The sequence below is a fragment of the Echiichthys vipera genome (genome assembly GCF_963691815.1).
Source record: "Echiichthys vipera genome assembly, chromosome: 7".
NCBI lineage: Eukaryota > Metazoa > Chordata > Actinopteri > Perciformes > Trachinidae > Echiichthys > Echiichthys vipera.
In genome coordinates, this window is record NC_139832.1 from 15216815 (window position 1) to 15240704 (window position 23890).

Consider the following 23890-nt stretch of genomic DNA (forward strand, 5'->3'; position numbering starts at 1 on the left):
CACCAAATACTAAAGAGGAACATAATAATAATAATAATGATGACAAAACAAGAACAAAATTAGCTGAGAGGGGTAGAAGTGGGAACACAGTGAAATAAGTAATTTCTTTAGAATCTGTATGAAAAAAGCTGCAGCTTCAACAAATCTTTAAAAAGTAATTAACCCGTTGATAAAGAATCTTTTTTACATTTAAAATGCCATAACATCATCATTCCTTCATCTTGTCCAAATACACTGCTATTTGATCCTGACACTATTTAATATATACTGCCATCTTCTGGTTGTTTTAGGTACAACACCTGACAACTGACCAAGAGAAAGGTCAAATACTGCCAACATTTAAAGTTGTAACCAGTTTAAATAAAATAAAAAAAACGCACATAAAAATGAAAGACATGTTCAATGGATTCTAGTAGGATCAGGTTTATTAATAGTTCTCAATACTTTTAAGAAACATTTGTTTTTAAACATCTTACTAACTGTACGTCTTCTACTAAACAAAACCATTCATTTTTTTGTAAAAGTGTAAAAATATCTTAAACACAATGAAAGCCTTCATCTCATAAAGATAAATTAATGTTTCAATTGGGCAGGTCATAAAATAGAGGCTGTAATTCTGACAGACACAACAGTTCTTTTTTCTATGGACACTTTCTGCCCTGGTGTTATTGCAGCATGATGATACATGATTTGAAATTAATTGTGAGACTAACCCTCCTAAAAGTGCAATCCATCCACTAAATTAACCATAAACTCATCAATAATAGTGTGCTTGCAATTATGTGGAAGAACTGAGATGACAAGAAGTAGGATGGGGAAATTTAAAGCATGAGTTGATGAACATTTTCTGGTTAAAATTAAAATATGAAATCAGTGAGGCTTTTTTCCCCCTCTGCTCTTGTGACCGTTAATAAAAAAGCCAGGCAAAATGACTTCTGGGAAAACAAACAATCATGCAGAGAAGGGGAAATACATTGTGGTTGCACAGCTGCCGTTTTCATAAGTTACTGCTATGATAGTAAAAGAAAAACTAGTTTTTCAAATTGAAATCCGGTGTAAGGAGCATCAATAGAGATGTTCGGGGCAGGTGCTATCACAAACTCATACTATGATAAAGAAATGAAAATATAGCTTCAAGAGTGACAGATTCACTTTTAAGGTTCCAATTTCTCTGCTTCAGACCAAAATAGTGCTGACGAGCTGCTTTGGCAGCCACATTCTGTACATCATAAACAACAGAAAGGAAACAAAGAACAACAGGACTCTTAAAACAAGAGCATGTGGGTGACAGCTTTCCAATATAAAAACGCTGACCAAGCACTGAAGTGCCATAATCCTGTCCCATTCATATATATATATATATATACACAGTTGCAAAAAATAAAAGAGATGACATGAGAATATAAAATAAGAAATAAAATACTCACTCAACACATCATACACACACTTACTTCATGCAAAACTAGTCATTTTGGAAAGCTACTGGTTACCAGTCAGACACACCCAAATGGAGGACAGAGACCTGATTTTGAGATGCTAACAGATGATGGATAGCAGGAGGGAAGAGGAGGCGGTGGCAGTGGGTGTAAACGGAGGTTAATATCAGGGCTACTGGGTACAAGGAGCTGATGACGGAAGCCAAAAACCTCCACCACAGCAGCCCTGCCCTGGGCTTCTCCTCCACCCTCTACACCAAAAATACCAGCTGCAGGATCACAAAGTGGCATCAATCCTTGAGAGCGTCGACCACGCACCCACTCACACCCTCCCGTCTCCCTGTCATCTCCATGCCCCAGAGCCAGAGGATGCTCCGGATCTCAGCTCACCAAATGTCACTAAAGTGCTCTCTCTACTACTATGTTAAGCACTTCATTGAGGTCAGCCAAGGAAAATAAAACAACACATAAATGAACATTTGCATAGTATCAAACTGCAAAATTTCCAGGCTTCCACCTTCGATAATACATTACCAAAACATTGTGAATGTCTCCTTAAAAAACACAAAATAATTATGTCCAAGTGTGTCAAAGCTTGATTGAGAGGTGTGTGTGTTCGTGCATGTGGAACATATGGGGCGTGAGAAATTTGCACAGCTGTCAAGGCAGGAGAAGCTCAAATGGTGGAGACAGCTGTCTTAATTTGTGTGTTCATAAGAATGTGAGACAAGGAGAGAGAGAGGGTAGAGACAGAGAGAGAAAGAGAGAGGCAAAGAGTCCATCCATCTGTGTGTGGTGTGAAGCTGGCTCTTTCTTCAGCTTAGTACTTCGGTACTTTGGTATAATCCTCCACGACGACACTTTTGCACAGACACATGGAGAGGATCATCCCAAGGAGCTGGAGGAAATGGAGTAGTCAACTATCAGTGGAAGCTGACCGGCGGGGCATTCACTCAAACAAGCAACACAGATGTGGAAGTCAACTAATTAAATCACATGCACAGGAGTAGCCAGGTTTTAACCAATTTTCCAGAAAATGTGAATTGAATTGTTCCCTTGAGATAAACAGCAGGTGGAGCTAAATCTCCAGACAGGTGCCATTAATCGCCAACAGGAGGAGAAGACGCAACATATGTAAGGCTGCATCATGTAATTATGGAATTTATGTTTGTTTATTACTTTGAGGAAGGTTAAAATCTCCTCATCACTTCACACGGATCAGATGTTTTCGTCTCCTGTCATTTTTTTGTCTCTTCAGTGGAGTGGAAACTTGAGTGATGTTTTAGTTGCATTTAATATCTAAAATGATATATAGTTGTGTTTTGCTTTTATCGATAGAGATTTTGGAAAATCTACTGATCAGCTGGGAGTTAAAAGCTCTCTGCAAAAATAAACAAGCTTTTAAGACACAACAGATTGTGTGAACTCTCAACAAGGAAGAAAACAAGCAGATTGCCTAAATTGGAGAACTATTTCTTTACCTCATATTAGCTTTAATTAAACAAAAAATTTTTTTTTTGCTTGGATTTAGTCCCTCATTTTTAAAGATAAGTCTGGGGGAGAGATAAATACCTCTATGACTGCTACACCGACACAGATTCCCAGAATAACTCCACAGTTTTCCAGGAGCCATTTCTCTACACTGGTTACACAGCCCTAGAGGAGAGAACAAGAGGGAGAGAGAGGGGTTAAGAACGACATGGAAAGAGGGGGGTTGCGGGCCAACTTTCAGAGCAGAGATGAATGGCTATGTGATCCCAGCCGGACATGAACAGAGCCTTTTTAAAACACAATTGTTGTCTTTGGACTAAGCCAGTGAGGAGAAGAATAACACAGCTTAGCTGAGCTGGGGAAAACAGTATAGAGAGGGAGAGACAGAGTAAAGTTTCTGAAACACGCAGACATAACAACAGAACAGTAGAGCTTTCCTGGTGTTTGAACAAATCACACAGCACAAACAACTCGCCTCGGCTGTAGGTGTTCACTGTGCTGATTAAGTACGACCACAGTGCCACACTGAGCTAGCAGCAGGACTTACACAACACCAGTCAAAGCGACTTACATGATGAATAAAGGTGTAAGGTCTGTCAGAATAATGCCGGCGTGCTGTAACATTTTTCAGCCAGCTGAAATAACACTGAATCAGGTTTAGACTGTAAGCATTCACACATAAAATGTTATTTCTGTAAACTTCAGTGGGGCTCGATAGCAATCCCAGGTTGCAAACCATATCATAAAGACCTAATCATGCCGATTAAATCCATTAAAATGAATGTTATGTTTATAATTGTGGTATCACTTTAAGATATTTGTGAATGAAAGCAAAAACAGCTGAACTGAGTGATATCCAACACGTCTGTGTAGTAAATGAATCATGGCTGAACCTAATGGAAAAAGCCTCATGTAGTTGGGTCAACACAGTAAAGCAGACGACAGACCGGGGTTGCACCTGTTCTGCACAGCTGTTTCACACGGTGGCTGGCTGAATGTGTGACCACAAAAATTATGAACCAAACAGCCACAGTTGGAAGGATTATACAACCAATCGCAGAGTAATGATAACAAAAAGTAATTCACATATACTGTAGAAATGTAATGTTGCCAGTCAGCCTTGATTGGAAAGTTGGGTAAACAGCTGTTGGCTTCATCAGTAAATTCAAATTGATTTTCAACCTCAGTGCAGAAACAGCATTGCAGATTTTTATGTTATGTACCGTTTCATAGATGGGTGGTTCTGTGGACAGGTGTTCACAAAGGCCTACGAGCTTGATGTCCGTGCCAGGCAGGGATTCGTTGCGACAGGAACACGAGTAAAGGTTCTGGGTGGTGTTTTTGATCAAGAGGTTCTCTGACCAGTTGCCTGGACCAGTCCATCCACAGCACTTCATCTGGTGATATGAAATAGAGGCAGGATGTGAGTAAAAAAATTAGGAGATGGAGGAAGAATTGAAAAAAAAAAAAAATGACGCATGAAAGAGAGGAGAGACGTGCAGTTTTTAAGGTTGCCATTTCAGAAAGATCAGGGGGAAAGGTGCTTGGCAGAGAGAGAGAGAGAGAGAGAGAGAGAGAGACAGAAAGAGAGAGAGAGGGAGGAGGGAGATAGTGAAGAAAAATGCATATGTGCAAATAGTTTCATGTGCAGAGATTCTGAGATTTCTCTCTCAAACTTCTGCTCTCAGCCTGACACAATACAAGTGAATGGAATTTAGTATTTTCTTCTCAAAGCACTGAAACCCAGACCTCGTTCTAGAAAATAGTTCCAATTAAAATTGTTCACTGTGAGGTCTGGGGGTTATCCAAAGTGTCCCAGTTTTTTCACGTAACTAACTATGTAAATTGAGACCTTCACCAACTTTCTCTGGTTGACTGTAACAGCCTGTGAACTGATTTCCATGTCAAACTTTTGGGACGGATTTTCCAGGAAACTCCAAAGGATGTAACATTTTGCGTGCTCCCAGATTCCATCGCCTCTCTTCAGCTCGCCTGCAGCCAACAGTGATAGCTAAATGGAGTCAGCCAACATCAACAAATGAACCGGCAGAGTCCACACATGCTGTTATTCCGTTATACGTTCTGCAGTGGCAGCCTGGACATGGACCTTAAGTTAGCGGCTGTCCTGTGTAATGGCAGCAAACGGGGTGGTATGGGATCAGACTAGTCCTGAAGGGTTAAGAGTTAAATTCACACTGGAGACAACCATTATAGAAATATATGCCATCATGTTACTGTTGGAGTCATTTAAGAGAGAATCTGTTAATCTGATCTGCTGCTGTTCGTGTAACCATGTAGCTGTGTATATTCTTATGACAATTCGGGCATGGTGTCATGGGTTTTTCAAACTAAAGGGGTATCAATGGTATCAGCAATGTAAACAGTTTATTACGAAAGTCTTGTTTGGTGCATTCCATTTAAATAATTTTACATTAGACTTTTGTGTGTGTCTTGAATAAACTCACCGTCCTCTGAACGTAGTCCCAGGTGTGCTCTGTGGTCCTGTTCTGGCCGGTGTAGTTGATTATCATGCCCTTTATGATGCTGGACATCTCATATTTCAACTGGAGATGAGATGAGGATACATTATCAACAAGGTTCATGCATCATGACAATACTGATCACTTGTTTTTAGTTGATACAAATACAAAAGACAGCTACATGACTAGTATGTGTATGCATGCTTGCATGAAAGCCATAAAAAGATTGTTCACATAGAAATCAATCTTTGGTGCAGGATGGAGAGACAGTGTTGAAGAAAGGACAACAAACACACCCATGCTAAATCTTGTTCTAAAATGTACTGGCAGCATCTAAACTTAATGTTTCTTAGGGCAACACCTCGGGTGGTACTGCCCTGTGAAGTCCCACGCTGGGCTCAAATGTTGCACAAATGCAGCTTAGGAGCATGACTCTGTGTTTATGTGTGTAGGACCACAGAGCGGCAGCAGCGATGTATCTTCAGAGCTCTACTGAGATGACTGAGAGCCTCTCCCTATTCTGGGAAATGGCACCACCCTGCCCTGTGGTAAACCTTAAACACAGGGAGGGTTGCAGACACACACGTGCGCTTGAAGATACACACAAACAGCTGTGTGCAGTTCATGCGCACACATGCTGGAGGGCTAACAGCTGATAGGGCAGCCTCCACCTAGCCTGAATAATCCTATCCTGGTTCATCAAAGGACATGCTTTTTATGTGTGGGGAGGGAGAGGACAAGTTCAGAGTATGAAACTGGTCAGAGAGGTTGGTGTGTTCAAATACAATACTCCCTTCACACAAACAATGCAAACACACTGGCTCTTATTTAGGCTGGTGCTATTACTGATTTGACCCCTTCAAAACTTGCTTCTGTTTTATGGTGTGTTTCGTAACTTATAAAGTGTGTTGAGTTACATGTTTATGTAGCCCAAATGCTTTGCAGATGTAAAACTCACCAAAAGAACAATCTTATTTTTTTTTGCTTCTAAAAGGTTTGGGTTAAGAAAAACTGTGCTCTTGAAATTGGTGTTAAGTCAACAAACTGAAATCTCCAAAATGTCAACTTTTCATGAGAGCTTTGTGACAATGTGTTTTTTAAAGGATAATTTAGTGGGTTTTGGAATTATTTTAAGAGGTGAAACACAAGTAACATTTCAACCTTTCGTTTTACATGAAATATTCTAAATCCTCCATTTTTGAGACACATGGTTTTCCACTGAACAGTGACGATTTGTGGCGATTTGTTGTGACCTGTCCGACTTGTTTTCCAGTTTGCCCTTTCCTGTGTATTAATGACTAATGTTTTCCCCTAGGCTTATTTATCTAGCAAACAAAGTCTCAACTCAGAGCAAAGAAACATATCAACTTCTGGTGAGTTGGTGATCCCGACCGTAGGGGGCACTGTTTCTTCAAAGACTTCAGTAGAAAGTGGTTTCTTTGCCTGGGGTGATAATTACTGTTTTAGATGAGGCAGCGTTAGACATACCAATTTAATGTCAGCATATGACAGCAGCTTTAACAACACTCATTCACCATGAATTTGTTTACTTTCTTCCTCGAACATCAAAAAACACCCAGCAGGGGAACCAAGAAAGGCAACAATGGAAACATTCAGTGTGAGAGCCTGCTTGCTACTTCCTATACAGTCGACACACATTTCCTTCAGTCCACCTGCTTCACCTCACTTCCGACCAACATCCAACTTCATCTCAGTCACAAACCGACACCATGTCACTTTCTATTCGTTGAGGTTCAAAACTGTGTTTCATCACAGGTTGCAGGGGCTTCCCTAACAGGCTTACCAAAGACCTAAATAAGGCAAGTCACAGCTGTGAAGAGGGAAAGCAGACATTTACAGTAGTAAAGAGAAAGAGGACATGAGCAGCAGAGGCTCAAGGGCGAAAGAAGATCAAATTAGGACAGAAAGTGAAATGGTGAAAGAATTAAGACAAAAAATTAAAAAAGGACAAATTCTTCTTCTAAAGAAGTAATACTGAGAAAAGGGGAAATGAGAAAAGTGCAAAATAAAGTGCAATAGTGCTAGTGTCTTACCCGATCTCTTTGGAAGTAAATGAGAACTCCAGCAGTGACCTGGGCGATGAGGATGAGCAGGAGGCAGGTGAAGTACTGTGGGGGATAAAGGGACAGGTCACCAAAACACTCAAAATACTGCATGACATCAATAATCTCCTATTACAAACGATGGAAAATTAAATAAAGAAAAACATTTCAAACAGCTATAAGCGACTGTATCAAAAGACGATTTGATAACAATCTTACATGTGAAGGGGTTTCATTATGTAGTGATGAACCTACAGAGGTTCTGCAGCTCCCCTCTGATTCAGCCCATTGTTTATCTGTCCGGCCTGCAACCTTAGGGTTCTGGTTCACTCTCACCGCTCTCATAGTGTTATTTTAGGCTGCAGCAGGCAACTGTTTTCAGAGAAAAAGCTCTAAAAACCTGGTGTACGGGGCGGCCGGTGGCACAGGGTGGTTAGAGCAATCGCCCCATGTACTGTAAAGAGGCTGGAGGTCATCGAGGCAGCGGCCTCTGACCTGTGGCCCTTTGCTGCGTCCCCCCCCTCTCTCACCCCATTTCCTGTCTATCCTATATTATAAAAAGGCTTGGAAAACTGCCAAAAATAATCTTAAAAAACCCAGTGTACACTATTTTCTCAGTCAGCACCAAACAGCAGAGAGAACACAATGGAGCAATAGGCAGCTAAAGAGACATATTTTCCTCAGGAGATCAAAACAGAGCTAGAGTTAATGTTGTTCATCAGGTGGCTTGAAATTCCAAATGAATGATAATGTTGCTGCTCAGCTTAAAAGATATGTCAATGACCAAACGTTCATACTATTGCATGTTTAACAGGTTTTAAATTACATTAAAAAACAAGAAGAAAAGAAAAAAACTCTTGTTAACTTTGAATTTAAACTGTCATTAATCTCTGATCTCTTAAATGTTCTGCAAGAATAATGTAAGCCATTAAAGATCCTTGAGTGTAAATGTGATGTGTGTGTGTGTGTGTGTGTGTGTGTGTGTGTGAGATGGAGGGGAGGGGTCCTCTACCAGCTGGTCACTGTCACTGGGTGAAGTAGGTCACAGCAGTTCTTCAGTTAACCCCTAGCAGGTCTAATGCTGTTGAGGTTATGCACCCATCCCCACTCTTGTTGTACCCCCTACACCTCACCGGCTTTATCCCTGTCACCCCCCCCCTCCGTGCTAAATTCCACACATGCTGCGAGGTCCTGGCCCACACATAAGCACACATGCGAAAGGGCTTTATTGTCAGCACAAATCTATCATGTGCTCTTAGCCAAGCTGGAGACCTCAAGTAGGTGAATTTAGGTGAATGTTTCATGCAAAATGTAAGTGTACAGTAACTATACTGTAATATACAATATATACAATAATATATAGTTTGTAGGCCTTGTAGGTACAAAAACACTTCTATGGTTCATTCAAGGGCCAAACACTTCTGAGAGTATTATTTTTTGTCTTTTTATGCCTTTATTTAAAGACAGGAAGTGAGGGGAGAGAGCGAGCTCAGAAGTGTTAAACAAAGTCTCCGGTCAGACTTAAATGGAGGACGCTGGACTTCATGGTCAGCACACCAGGGTGCCACTCCACAAAATTTTCAAGGATTAAAACCTATTCATTTTTTTCTGCCACAAAACAAAACATTTAGTTTCCTCCTGTGTGGTAATGACTGCAATCAGGTGTTAGATCTTACATTAGTTTCACATGCATATTTAGTTTTAAACTGCCTATTCTTGCACTCTAAGTCTGCCTCTTAGAAAATGAGCCCAAGCTTTAGCATGTCTGCACTGGAGCTTAAAGTGAATGTCATTCCTCACCAGACCCAGCAGACAACGGATTTCGTAGATCGCTCCAATGCAGCCGAAGAAACCCATGGCCATTGTCAAAGCACCCACGCCGATGAGGATGTAGGAAGCCACTTTCACCGTGTCTGATGATTCCTCTGGAGAGAACAGATGTAAACAGAACGAAACACAGGAAGAGTTAGGACTTACACATAACCACTGAAACCTATATCCTCTGCTACCCAAACACCTGCTACAATAGTTTTAAAGCAACAGTTTGTAGTTAAATACATTTTTTTTTTATTTAACACAACAAGTTAGCACACAAACTGCACTAACACATGATTTGTTAAAGTAGAATAACAGTAGCAGGCCCAAGATCTCTGCTCTTGTTTTTCTACTTTAACCACAGTTTGTATGTGTGTGTATGTGTATGCCTGCAAACAAATGCAGATCAGAGGAAGGCCTCATTCACATTTAAAACCATTTAATCCAGATAGTTACTGCAAGCCAAAAAACTATTCTTCTTCTTCTCTTATTTTAGAGCATTCTGGTGCTTTTCTCCCACAAATTATTATTTAAATAGGCCACCAGAGAGAGTTGGACCAATGTGTGACGAGATTAATTGATTTCCTTCTCTGGTATGAAAAGCGGGAGAGCTCCAGGAGGAGGAGGCAGGGACTAAAATGGAAGAATGGAACGTTGGAGAGGAGATAAACTGGAGCCATTATGTGGCTGTGTGTTATCTGGGCTGGAGGAGCTCCAGAGCGTTAGCGCTCGGTCTGCAGATGAAGCCAGAATCTGAGCTCTGTGAAATGGCTCCAACTCTGAGGGATTCCAGGGCCAAGCAAACCAGCCAGAGCTATCAGATTACTCCCTCCCATCCATTTGGTGAAGAAGCAGACAGACACAGCAGCTCCTCCACCACTGCTCCATGAACATAACGCTTCTTGTCTTCCCTTATCAAATTAGCTGCTGATGCTTCATGCAGCATTCATCGAATATAGTATACACTAGAGATGCACAATGAATAGTAATTGTCTTTCTGAGTACTCTACTGTGTAAAACATAATGACTGTACATACACTGAGATTACATTTGTCCACACAGACAACCTAATCAGACTACAAGTGGCTTCATGATTTAGCACAACTTTAATTTGCAGACATCCTCAGTCTTTATATTCTGTAAGGTACACTCATTATCACAGGATGCAAGCTGTTACATTCTTTCAAAGTAAAATAAGCAATCTGTAGGGCTGCAGTGCATTATCCTACCATGCCCCAATTCTTTGGAATAAACCACTACACTCGACTAGAGACATAAATGAAATCACATATAATAAGATTTTTAAGTCAAGGCGGAAAACTATGAATTTATTTTTCATAAAACTGAATCTGTAGGTTTCCCTTGCCTGCCATGAGACAGAATTGTGAGCTAGTTTCACTCAGTTAATTGCGTGGCGTGGGCGGAATCTAGGGTCTTGAGCTGGGCAGGGTTTTCCCATAAATTTCATTATTTCTTGCTTATAACAGTTTATTCCTGTATAACAGTTTAATAAATAATTTTACATGTTAGTCTATATATAATTTCTTATGTACTTTTGATAGTTTCGACTTTAATGGACAGTTGATAGTATAGAGACATTGTAGGTATACATCTAAACCAGTCTGCCAGTAGGACATCCGCATTCTATATGTAATAAATAGTTAGCAGTTATCAGTCGACAACTTTGTTGATAATCCAGCAATAAATTGCCATTTTTGAAGCAAAAACTTCAATCATTATATAGTTCCAGCTTCTCCAATGTGAAGAGCTGCTGTTTTTGACAATTAATGGACCAAAAGATTAATCAGGAAAATAATCTGCAGATTTATCAATAATGAAAAAGCAATCATTAGTTGCAGCCCTAACGCAAAACAATTATATTTTATGTAGATTTTATTTTGTAAATGTTATAGTGTAATATGTAGTTACTGTGAATAAATATACTTATTTACAATACAGACACAAAATACACATGCTGGCACAATGATGTCATTACATGCATGTACATCTCTATATGGGCTACCAGGGCAACACATGTGGTGGTTTGAGAATAATTGAAAGCTATAAGTACATCGGCCAACATATGCAGAGTGTTTATGTGGCTACAGGGTAGCATTTAAAGGGAGGCAGACGAGCATAGTGTATATTCTATATCCAGCCCTCTGTTGAAGCATGTTATTTCAATCTTTCTCTCTAAAACACACACACACACACACACACACACACACACACACACACACACACACACACACACACACACACACACACACACACACACACACACACACACACACACACACACACACACACACACACACACACACACACACACACACACACACACACACACACACACACACACACACACACACACACACACACACACGACAGATGTCCACAGGTTTCTTAAAAACAGGAATTACTTTAGAAGAAGAAGAAGAATTTAGGAAGATGCATGAAATGGTGTAAACAGAAGCCTCAGTGACAGTCAAGAGATTAAGTGCAGCCATCAAAATATATTCAAAACAAGTGTTGCCAAACCCTAACATGCAAGGCACTGTTGAGTACTAGTTAGTGGCAAAAACAGTATCAGTATAAATCAGTAAATCAGTATCTCAGTATCTCTGCTCTAGATCTTTTCGAGAGGAAGAAGTAACATGAGTTTCAGTGCTCAACAGGGACTGCCTGATAAACGTTTTTTTTCTGTTAGATACTATGTGTTTACAGTTATTAATCTAAATGTGCAGCAGGACTATTTCACTGCACAACATTGTGGCTGATTAAATCAACATAATAGAGAGTTAGTCAGCAGATCTTAAAAATATTTTTTCCCGTGTAGATCATAATCCAGTTTTCTATGGTTATTAAAAGTGGAAACTATAATTGAGACGGATGTTTGTATGTAGTTTCCCTGCAGCCCAGTGATTAAATGAGCACTTGTTCCAGTAAAAACATACACCCTAGAGTTAAAGGAAACATAAAACACTAATGCAACCTCAAAACAACTCTCTGCTGTGACCACTTCTGAAGCTTTAATTGAAGCCGTTTTCTAATATTCTTGGCATGTCATGGTAACACATATCTTTGGATCGACCGTCTCCTCCAACATCATGTAGAATCAGTAGCTAACAATGAAACATGTTCAGGTTGGACTTTTACATTTTGGTTGCTGTTTCTAAGTCTTAAAACTAAAAAAAAAAGTGTTTCCTGGCAGAGGGTATTAAAGTAGCAGAGCAAAAGATATTGTACACCTGCTGTGCATCTGTGTTCTGTAGTAGTTTCACATACAAGCCTAGTTACTGGGCTGTTCTGTCATGTGCTATGGCACATTTCCATGTAGGTCGCTGCTAGATATTCTAAAACAGTTCCTCAGGTGGTTTGAATGGAACTTTCCATTTAAAGACGCAAGAATTCAAGAAAACTGCTGTGAGAGGAGGGAAGACTGTTTTGTATTGCAGGTCCTTCTGTAAACATGACCAGAGCCACACGCATACTTGTATAGAGCTGAAGAAAAGTAATGGACATTATGTACAGATTTAATATATACAGGTACATATATAATATAAGTAGATCAACTTTGTGCTTCAATTTTTAAGTTTAAATTTTTTAAGTATAAGTGGCCCAAAGAAAATAATTTCCCAACAAAGTTCTCTTTCCTTTGTTCATGACTCTGGAAAGTTTCTGAATTAAAACTGTGCTTTGGCGCGCTCTCTGGCTCACAGAGCTCCTTTCCAAGGCTGACTTTTGTTTAAACATGAGGCAAGCTGTGTTTTGGCAAGTGTCTGCAAGATAAACTCAAGACATAGTGTCACTGAGGTAACTATTAACATCACTGTACTGATATGGAGGGTTGTACACTGGGGGGGAAGACGCCCTTTTAACCGAGAAATAGGGGTCCTGAAAACCAAACATTCCCAAAGTATCCCTCCCTGAAGTCATTGGGACAGCTGCAGAGGCATCTATTAATATAACTCATAAAGAATGGAAACTGAAAACACAGAGATCCTGTTTATGGTCAGGCAATGGTACAACTTCTGAGGGGAACATACAGAGTCAATAAACAGAGCTGCCTGCAGCTTTGGGTTTTTTCCCTCTACGGAGCGGTAAGAGATTTCCAGTGAGGTTAGAAATCCAGGGACCCAGTTAGGAGTTGAAGTTGACCCCTCCAGGGTACATAGAACAAAATTACAAGGAGGAGAGAAGGACATCAAGCCCCACATAGAAAGGGATATCCTCAGGGTATCAATGAAGCAGGATCTCTCTGCTATCTCAGGAGGACCAGCTGGATTATCATAACAATAGGACTTGGGCTGGCAGGGATGATGGATACTGCACTGCTTTTATATTCTGGATGCCTGACTGGAGATAAGCAAACTCAGCTCAATAATAACCTTAGAGTGATTTGTCCCTGAGTAGCGACCTCATGAGCTGATATGTGAGCCAGAGAAGGACAAGACTCAGTCCGACTAGTTTTGGACACAAGGTCAGTTCTGCTTGGTCTTTGTCATAACTTCAGCCTTTTCACAAATCATTAGTCAAAGCAGCACAGAAAACCAGCCTAAATATAGATTTCTCCAGCTCTGCTCAGCCCTCAGAGACTGGCCTTTCTCATCATTAAACTTCTCGTAGTTATGGACTGCAAACAGAAGCTACAAAAGTTAGGGCTGTGACTTACAATTATTTTTTTTTACCACTGATTCATTTGCCGACTACTTTCTTGTAGTGGTAGAAAAAAAAGGCCTATATAAAGAGGTACAATACAGTGCTCTGCCATCAGTGTCTGATTTACTAGGCTAAACAACAACCTTGCAAATGAAAAAAAAACTTAAATGCTAAATTAAATGGTTTAGAATCCATCACTAATTACTTCATTATCATAGTACAATTATTTTGGGAATTATACATGACTAATATTTTTTTAATTACCATTTAATAAAATCTCAAATACCCCCTGCAGTACTCCAAAGTACCCCTAGGGGTATTGAGAAACACTCATTGTTCCAGCTCAAAAAAACAAAATATACAATCTTATTCAAATATTGACACGATAAGACCAGTAAAGTCTTCAGACTGACACATCGCACACGTTATAACCACATCTGAGGCTAATGGGTTAACACTCATCATCAGGCGTAGCTCTGCAACCCGTGTCATATGCCCATCTCATAGGAAAAGTGTATCATACTTTCACTGAAAGAAATGTTGAATTTGACTTTCAACGCATATTAAGTTGCCAGATAACAAATTGAAAGAATTCTTCTTTATAGACTGATGTTGGGAGAAAACCTCACTGCTGCTCTCGGCAATGCTCCATCTGGGATGAATACACTGAAAGCATTTATAACAAGATTTATGGCAACTAAGAGTTTCCATCCGTGGTTCCTTGTTCTTTTCAGCTGGGACAGGGTTTCATTATGCTTTCTCTAGTGTCTCCTAAGAAGATAACCTAAGTTAGACATACTGTTGTCTTTGACAAAGCTGATAACTTCTCTTTTAGGAGAATGCCATTCGGAGGCTTTGGTTTCTTTACACTATGCAGTATCTTCATATAGATCTGTGTACAACTCTGTGGAAACTGTGGGGGAAATAACGCAGCTATTTACTGACATAAGAATAAACAACTTAAAATGTCTTGGTAATTTAGTGAGCCTGTCACCTCCCCTGACTCACCTACTGCCCTGGATCTCCACAAATGTGTCTATCAGTGTGAGTCTACAGGGAAGCTTTTGAATGGCTGAGGAAGTCATAAAGTCTCATCTGTGAGTCATATTTTTGGTTTGTTGCTTAGACCCCTTTGCGGTTTCTTGGGAATGAGTCTTATGGGATAAAATCCACAAAAGCTCTGCAATGTAGACCTGGGGTTTAGGATTTGACAAGCACACTCTCAAATCTTTACTTCCAATTCCACTGCCTTCAGACCAGCTGAACTGACATGGGTCAAAAGAGCTGAATGTTTGTTGACGTCAGTGTTATCTTAAGGACGTGGCAGCAGGACTGCGGACGTGTGTGGGTGTGTGTTACAACACTTACGTAGAACAGCAATGAAACTCTGGTTATCAAAGAGGACCCACAGACCAAAACCCATGATCAATGCTCCGAAGATCTGTGGAGGGGAAACATAAGAGAATCAGCCGCAAAATCTCATTTGAGAGTAAAACACAAAATCTGTGCTGGTGTGTCTTAAACAGAGGGCCTTATTTATGCTTCCTCAGTCTCTCACATCTGGAATTAATCTGATCCTAACTCTTCACTCGGTCTCTCTGCCTGCTTGTCTCTTTCTCTCGCCACAATGTGATTAGAAAAAAAAGGACGTGGAGAGGATTGATGGACCCACTCTGCTGGTTTTTCTCATAATTGAAAAACACAAATCATACCTACCCATAATCATACCCATATCCTATTCAGAACAGCAAACCGATCAGTGTTAAGACAGGATAAAGGTCTCAAGACAATCAGAAATGAGGAGAAGAATCATCACTTCTAGAATGGACCATTGCGTTACTGGCGTCTAAAAGCCACAGAAAATTATCAGTTTCACCTTGTCTACCCTTGTACTTAGGAAATGAAGCTCAAAGCTGCTATGTAATTAAGTTGGTACTTGTTTAGAAGTTGTGGGGCACTGTAATGGGGGCAAAATCCATAGATGAGAGGCTCTGTTAATTCACCAGCTCCCCTCTCCTGTCCCTCCCCAACCCCAGAACAGTCATTAGAGCCAATGGTTAAGAGCTGTTCATTTAGAGGGCCTGTTGAGCTCCCGGCAGCCATCATTAGCCCACCACTTCCTGGCTTCCCCTAGCCTCCACTAGTCTAATCCGTCCACATGGACAAACACTGACACAAACACACACGCTTCCTATTAGACACCAGTTGAGTGTTCACATCAAACGGTCTGCATCAGGTTTACAGCTGCAGTCTCATTGTAAATGTCTGGACATCCTCATAGAGTAAGTTTTAGGAGTCTGGGGTTTTATCCTGGACTTTATGTCGTGGCCAGTGTGAGAGAGCAGGAAACAAACAGAAACCATCTGCTGTTGTTTAGTCCTGACTGTGCTGCGGTACTTGGATAGTCTTTCGCTCCGGGCAGAGATGCAGCAACATTTCCCTATGTATCTCCACTAATCTCTGGTGCTATTTGGATATAGACACTTATTCAAATAAAAAGTGCCACTGAAAGGAATCAGATGGCTCCCAATGCATCACAGGTGTCCGATTAAGCTGAAGGAGCATAGTGTAGACCTACATATCTTTCTATCTTGGGTAAATAAAGCTGCTGACAAAGAAGAAGTCATGCGACCTGATTCTGACAATGCACGCTATGCATTTGCAGTTACTGCAGCACTGCCACCAAGCAGTGATGAGAAATGATTACTTACAAAGAAGAGGAGGTTGAAGAGAAATAGAAAGTACTTGGTGACTGTGATGCATCCTTTCCCCATGGCTGCACTTCTGAAAGAGAAATAAACAGAATTTACTGCTTAAATTAAACATCAGAGGGTAATACTGCAATCTAGTATGAGTGACAGGCATGTGAGATAAAAAGAGAAGACAGACACAAGATGGAGAAAAGATACAATAAAAAACAAATACAGCCAGCCCTGAGATAGCCTTCCACGCCACAAAACAAGGACACCGGAAAATCTGCACAGCTGGGTGCCTGATAAACAGATTAAATCTTCAAAGCAACAACATCAAGCCTAATTCATTTTCAATAGGCCCCATTCTCCAGTCTTACTCTAGTTTCACAAGATAAAAATTGGTCTGTTGTCATAAAACCCATTATTTTTAGACATTATAGTATCCTTTTGATAAAATTTTTCTTATATATATAGTTTCATTCTTGACAAATAAGAATAACAACGCTGGTGAGACAGACTGGAGGGAAGACCCCCACAAAGTGGCGAGCGGTGAAGCCACAATGAATGTACTGAGACCATGACAGCATGCGGTTAGACATGCTATTGTCATTCCAAGCAGAAGGGAACCAGGCTGCTCTACAACTGTTTGCTAGCAGTAACAAGCTTGATCAGAAACCTTATCCGGCCAGATTCATTAGTCTGTCATACAACCACATAAATGGCAACAACACAATCATGTCGTGAGTCAGACTCTCAAAGAAAGCTCAGAATCTGTCATTTTAAGTTTTAAGTTTTAAGTTACACTGGTGTTTTACAATCAGTTTACCTTTCATTCATCTTTATTTGTGTTTTCTATGTACACGGATGAACATCAGCACATAAGCCTACACATATGACTGCATTCAGTGACTTTTCTGTGAGTAACATTTTCCATTGAGGAAACACCTGTAGGTCAGGCCAGCACCACATACAGCACAGTAGGACTTTATGAAGCTATGAAGCTCCCTGGCAACATGATTCAGCCTGGGCTCCGCAATTCAGAACAAAATATTTACCACAACCAGACCTTTTCCTTCACTCAGTGCACTGAAAATATACCCAGCCATTGTGGTTATTTGAGGAGTCTGAAAATATCCTATAGAGACAACTCCCTGTGTATCAGATGACAAGCTGTTCTCTTCTCCCTGTCTCTTTTACATCAAAACTGCAGGTTCTTCCCAATGCCTGGGCCTATAATAGTGTGTATTTAGTTCTATTTTAAACAGTGTATACTACTTTTGGAAGCAAAAACCCATGAGCTGATGTTTATTGTGTATTTTCTCTGAACATAAAGGACACAGTTACTGACAATGCATTAAAAATGTTTTGCACTGTTTTGTCTTTGATTGATATTGTTCTATCCTAATGGTGGATTTCTTGTTTAGAGATTTGAGTCAAGTACAGTACAAGCACTGAAAAGTATGGCTGCAGAGCAAGTGCTGGCTGGGTGAGTAAGATTGCAATGTATCATGATGCAAAATAGGCTATAACTTTCTACAAAAACTAATATGTTGAATTAAATTACTTTGGAGTTAACTTGGAGCATATTTAAAATGCTGACATCTCTGTGCTACATCTGCGTGCTAGACATTTATATTCCCCTTCAGTTGGTTAGTGTCTGTCTATACATGCGGAAGTAAAAACGGAAGCAATAATCTCTCAGCTGCGTCTCTTTTTAATATATCACAACAACAGGAAATTAGTTATGGCCGAATATAGTAAGAAACAGTATTTAACACCCATGTTACCATACTGATTACTTCTTAATTTTTAAAACTTTTTTTTCTAAAAACACTGTGCACATTTTATTTCTGCCGGCTGATTGAAGTTACAATTTTCTTCTTACAAATTCTTTGTCCATCTAATTAGTTTCACGAGTCCATTGTAGAATGAACACTGAACACTACTTATTTATAGTAACCAAATGCAAACGTGAGCAAATAAATATGTCTTTACGATCTAACATACGTGACTGGAAGACACAATCTGTAGAGTAGGCCTGTCAAAAGACGGCTGAGGTTAATATTGCTATTAATAACCATTGATATTATGCTATTAAATGTCCTTCATAACCCAAATACCAACACAATTCATGTTTACAAACTGAACACAGTGCAAAGCCCAAAGCAGATACCCCTGCAAAGTAGATAATCCTTAAAGAAGATTGTTGGTGTTTATGACTAGATGGTGCAGATTAAAAAAGGCTTACTGTAGTTATGACAACCATTGTTTGTTGTCTGAGCCATGTCCATCTGAAAACAATTCCAAACAATGCTCAGTGCAGTGCTATTTTTTATATTTTTCAAACAATAAATGAAATAGGCTAACATGACCAGGTAAATTCATTCTGAAACATCCAAGTGAACACATTGAGGTTAGCAGCTAAGCCAACACGCACACTCTTTTGCAGAACTTTCACACAAGCTCACATATTGAGCAGATACTGTAAACTGTGGGGCCATTTTAGAGGTTGATTTTTGCTCAAGGTACCTAGACAAACCCAATCACACTGAACTCCCTGAAAGTGAATGACAAATCTGTTCCAAGGTGAAAATAAGGACTGGAAAGTGCAATGGAAATTCAAAGCAGAGCCAAACGTCTTTTCCAGGAAAACAGTAACCTTGTATAACAGCGCATACTCAAGATGCTACTTAAATGAAAAGACAATTTAGTTTGTTAGAAATGGGAAGGCAGAAAAAGATGAGAGTAAGCTCAGGCTTATGGTGCAAAAACTATGTGCAGAAAAGAAATGAAAGAAAGCTGCAAATGAGTCACCTGAACTTTCCAAACTCTGTGACCTCATACAGACACTTTTTCCCCCTTTCGCAGCCCCCATTTCCCTCCATGTGGTTTGGCATAAGGTGTGATCACCATCAAACGGTCTTTGGGGTGCACTAAATTGCGATTAGATGTTGTTATACAGGAAGCCAGAGATGATTATGAAGGCAGTATTAGTGGCAGATGGCATCGACAGTGTCAGTAATGGACCCAGCACGGATCAACGATAGAGCTGTTGCACACAAACACAAGGCAATGTTCCAACTTCCATCTACCATCCCCTCTTATTTTATTCATATATGACCCATTTACACATCTGTGAGGCTATCACACTGGCACGAACTTGCCTGTTACCAAAACCCCCAATACCATACCAGACCTGCTTTAACATCAGCAACACTGTTGACTGTCCCACTGTAAACAATGTTGCCTACATGGAGCTTTTGTCTGAGTGGCATTTTAGTGACTAAACTGAAAAATTAGCATATTTGTTTGACCAAGAGGAAAACAGTTATTGGTGTAAGTTCCCGGTTGTGTGTAATATTGCAGTTTGCAATGGTGACGATGACTAGGCCTGCCAGTAATGATAAATCTCATTATGAAAATATTGTTCAATACTGTAGAGGTTGTCATTCATCCTTGTCACGTAAAATCTGTAGTCTAGACTAGGTTGCATCAGTTAATAAACTTCAACAAATTCTGTGGGACGTAAGGGGATTTCCCATTAAGTATGATGGGACTCCAATGACATAAAGGGGTGAATTCCCCTCGCAGGCTTTCAATGCCAGGTAATTTCCCACCACCAGTGGAAGTGATGAACCATACACAGCTGGTTTGGCATAAGTACTAGTGTATTACTTATCTTTTTAATTACTCATACAAAAAACATTGATATCAATTACAAGTTATAAGAGGAAAAATGACTTAAATGTGCTTTCTTAATCTGACCACAATGCACCCAAGTTATTATTTTCTGATATAAAGCAGAAAGAAAGGGATGAGGCCTCATTCACTAATAGCCTGAAGCTGCACAGCAGCAAACAACTCACCTCTGCTCTACTGTGGCTTTTCAAGATGCATCATGTGGGTATATGAGCTGTTAAGGACTTTACAAACTGCGGTATACCACTGTATTATAAACGTGAAACACCCACCAAATACATGGATAGTTGAATGGTAAAGAAACAAAAGCAAACTAAATAACATTTAAAATGTCAATGAATAATGGATAACCCCATTTATAATATTTACAGTAAAACATACTGAAACATAACAAAGGAGTTGAGAATGAATTTCCAATATATTCTGCTTGCAAACCACAATATTTGCCAAAAACTTGTTCCTAATGCAAGAGAGCTGCAAGAGCACTGCGGCAACTGATGTTGCTCCCCATGTGGTGAGGAGGCATCTTGCTTACTCACTGCTGCTCTTCGGTTTTACCAAAGGATGCCTCCTACAGCTCACACAACCTGTTTTTTTTTTCTTCCTGTCAAGCCTTTTTAAACAGATTACACACATTCTAATAAAAATAAGTCGTTGTCCTATAGATCACCTTTTGTTAAAGATACAACAACGGAGCTGCATCAAACTTGGTCCAAAACAGGGGACCTGATTCTTATTTTCAGGCTGTTTTATCATGCAATACTTTGACGATACACTGTATCAAAGCTGATGACCCCAAAGGAAAGTGTCCGAGGAGGCTGAAATACACTGGACCCTCCGATGAGGACAGTTACTCTGACACACTTCTGTACAGTCTCCAAGTTGGCTGATACTTCTTCTATTAAATAAAATCATTTTTCACTATTTCCCATGAAAACAAAGCATGTCCTGGAGGTCCTTCATATTTGAGACCACTTAACGCCTGCTTTATATCTGCAGTTTACTGATCAAATACTTTAAAGCAGTGGTCTTCAGTATTTTTAAGGCCTACAACCCCTTAGCTGAAAGAGAGACGGAGCAGGGACCCCCTACCACAAATACTGTATTAAATTGAGTTGCATATTAAACTGGGCCTAATAGCTAGGGTTGCCTAAAGTCTATACACACAGCTTTGTATGGTGCATACGATGCTAAGATATTACAATGATCACTGTTAACATCTTCATATATGTATACATGGCTATCTTAGTGGCTACCTTTCCTACATACCAGTAAGCCTAGCATCACGGTTGTTAATGTATTTATTTCTTTCTTTATAAATGTATCTTAAATACTCCAATTTTACCTGACTAAAGGAGTTTTTTGGAGGTTTTCCTTGTTTACTGGAGAGTTGTGTCATGACAGGCTATTTTTGTTATTTCTTTGTTTTTGCTGTTTAAATGTACATTATTTTCACTGTCAATACACCTGTACGCCTTGGAAGATGGTCTCTCCTGTCTAAATCTTCCAAGAAATACTCCAATTTTACCTAACTAAAGTTTTTTTTTGGAGGTTTCTATACCTAGTCCGTAAAGTGTCCTGAGATAACTTTTGTTATGACATGGCACTATAAATAAAATTGAATTGAATTGAACAAAACGTTGCATAGAGCTGTCGTTAAGCGTTAAAAAATGACAAATTCACAAACAGTTGAGACGTGACCATCGCAACCAGGTTTGCTACTGTCAGCAGCTTTTCTAAGTGACTAACAGATATTCCTTCTTTCCCTGACACTGGCGGTGACTTCATTAACGTTATAAACTGACCAGATGTAAGCAAATACTTTTGCAAAGTTAAATTGAACATGTCGCGTCGTTTGTCCAAACTTTTTATTTGATTTATTTCATTGTCTTTTGTTTTTAGCGTGAACCCAAATCAGTTCGGTTAAACTTTAACGCAAGTTGACGTCAACTGTAACTCGTTTTCAGTCTAAACAGCTACGCTAACGGTCGCAACACGTCAGTTTGCTGTTAGTTTAGTAGACATTTGGTCGTTAACGGCTCTTCAAGAGCTAAACAACGTTTTGTAAAAGAGACATACCATGGCGGCTAACCGACACAAACTATTCTGACTTGAGTTACTATATTATTAACTTACTAGCTAAGTTATAACCATGTAACGGTAAAAACTTACTTTGACTTTTTCCTCCAAAGGTGGTAACAGTTGGCTGCGGGGGCGACCTTCTTCCGTCTTGCTTGCTCGGCGACTAAGCTGTCTCCGGTGGTTTGTGTTTGTCTCTCCGCGTGTGAGTGTGTCTGGGGAAGTGTTCACACCCCTAACCGTGCTGCAGACATGGTTACTACATTAACCCTCTGCTGCCCCGACGAGCCAAAAGAGCTGCAGAGGCCACACAGGTGCAGTGTCTTACAACCGAGGACTTCATTTGCAGCCATTTACAATTAAAAATAATGATTTTTATGTCAGTTAAGGAACATAACTAAATGCATTTTTCAGCACTGCTCGTTATGCATGAAGTTTTATATTTGACATGAATATATGAGAAATACAGTTAAAGAATAAAGATGATTCTGATAAAGGAATTAAAAAACTATGATAAACTGTTACTAACTAACAATGGATTATGGAAAAGTGGTGGGATTAAATAAGTGTATAATTCTTCCCACTCCCTTTCAGACGTGTCAAAAAGAAAGAGAAAAAAATCAAGCATTTGTTATTTAGGTAGGCTGTCTCTAGTTGTGTCATTTTATTATTTGGGACCTTTTCTGTACTGTCACACCTTGTAAATGGTTTGCTGTTATATGTATATGTTGGTGCTATTTGTTATATATATATATATATATATATATATATATATATATATATATATATATATATATATAAAGTCATATTTTCTATGTATATAATGTTTTTCTATCCACTTTGCTGCTGCAACAATATGAATCTCTCACGTGTGAGACGATAAAAAAAAACATCATATCTTATATTACAATTTTTAGGTACTTTCTATTTTATGCTAGCTTACTTTATAATCCTACTCCGTTAGCTAATTACATTTCAGAGGTACTTTTCTTGTATGGCCAGATAAATAAATAATACAAAATAAAATCAACAAATAAATTAGGATGCATTATCATAAATATAAAACTTTATTGATCTTCAGAGGGAAATTCACAAGCTACGGGGCAGAACAAGTAGTTAAAATTAGCTTCAACATTTAAGTAATGTAGGCTACATGTTCATACATCAATAATTATAATACAATAATATAATATATACTATTCTGAATGGGCCATTCTGCATAATGAGTAGTATTGTTAGGTTTGGCACTTAAAGCACTTATTGATGCCAGTACTTTTGTTCTTCTCTTTTAATCTGATGACCATAGAAAGACAGTTTGCGTTCTGTTCATATTATGCATTTATATATATGTATATATCTATGTATAATTGAGTGGAAAAAACTTTTTGGACCACAAAAAAATTCTACTTTGCTTGTGAGTAAACGCACCATAAAAATATTTTGATCAGTTACTGGTCACACCCATTGTAAAA

At 39.4% G+C, this 23890-nt stretch overlaps 1 protein-coding gene across 2 annotated transcripts; it reads right to left on the reverse strand.

Moving 5' to 3' along the window:
- Positions 1–407: 407 nt before the first annotated feature.
- On the reverse strand, positions 408–22614 carry cd82b (CD82 molecule b). Of its 2 annotated transcripts, XM_083916144.1 has the most exons (10): positions 22512–22586; positions 18889–18931; positions 16659–16731; positions 15316–15388; positions 9271–9395; positions 7462–7536; positions 5393–5491; positions 4151–4324; positions 3009–3092; positions 408–2334 (listed from the first exon to the last, which is right to left on the reverse strand). In XM_083916144.1, exons 3-10 carry the CDS (start codon positions 16719–16721, stop codon positions 2257–2259), a joined length of 771 nt encoding a protein of 256 aa, XP_083772270.1. In that variant the 5' UTR covers positions 16722–16731; positions 18889–18931; positions 22512–22586; the 3' UTR covers positions 408–2256. The 2 variants fall into 2 exon arrangements, with proteins under 2 accessions (XP_083772270.1, XP_083772269.1); XM_083916143.1 differs by lacking the exon at positions 18889–18931 and having other exon boundaries at positions 22512–22614.
- Positions 22615–23890: the final 1276 nt, after the last annotated feature.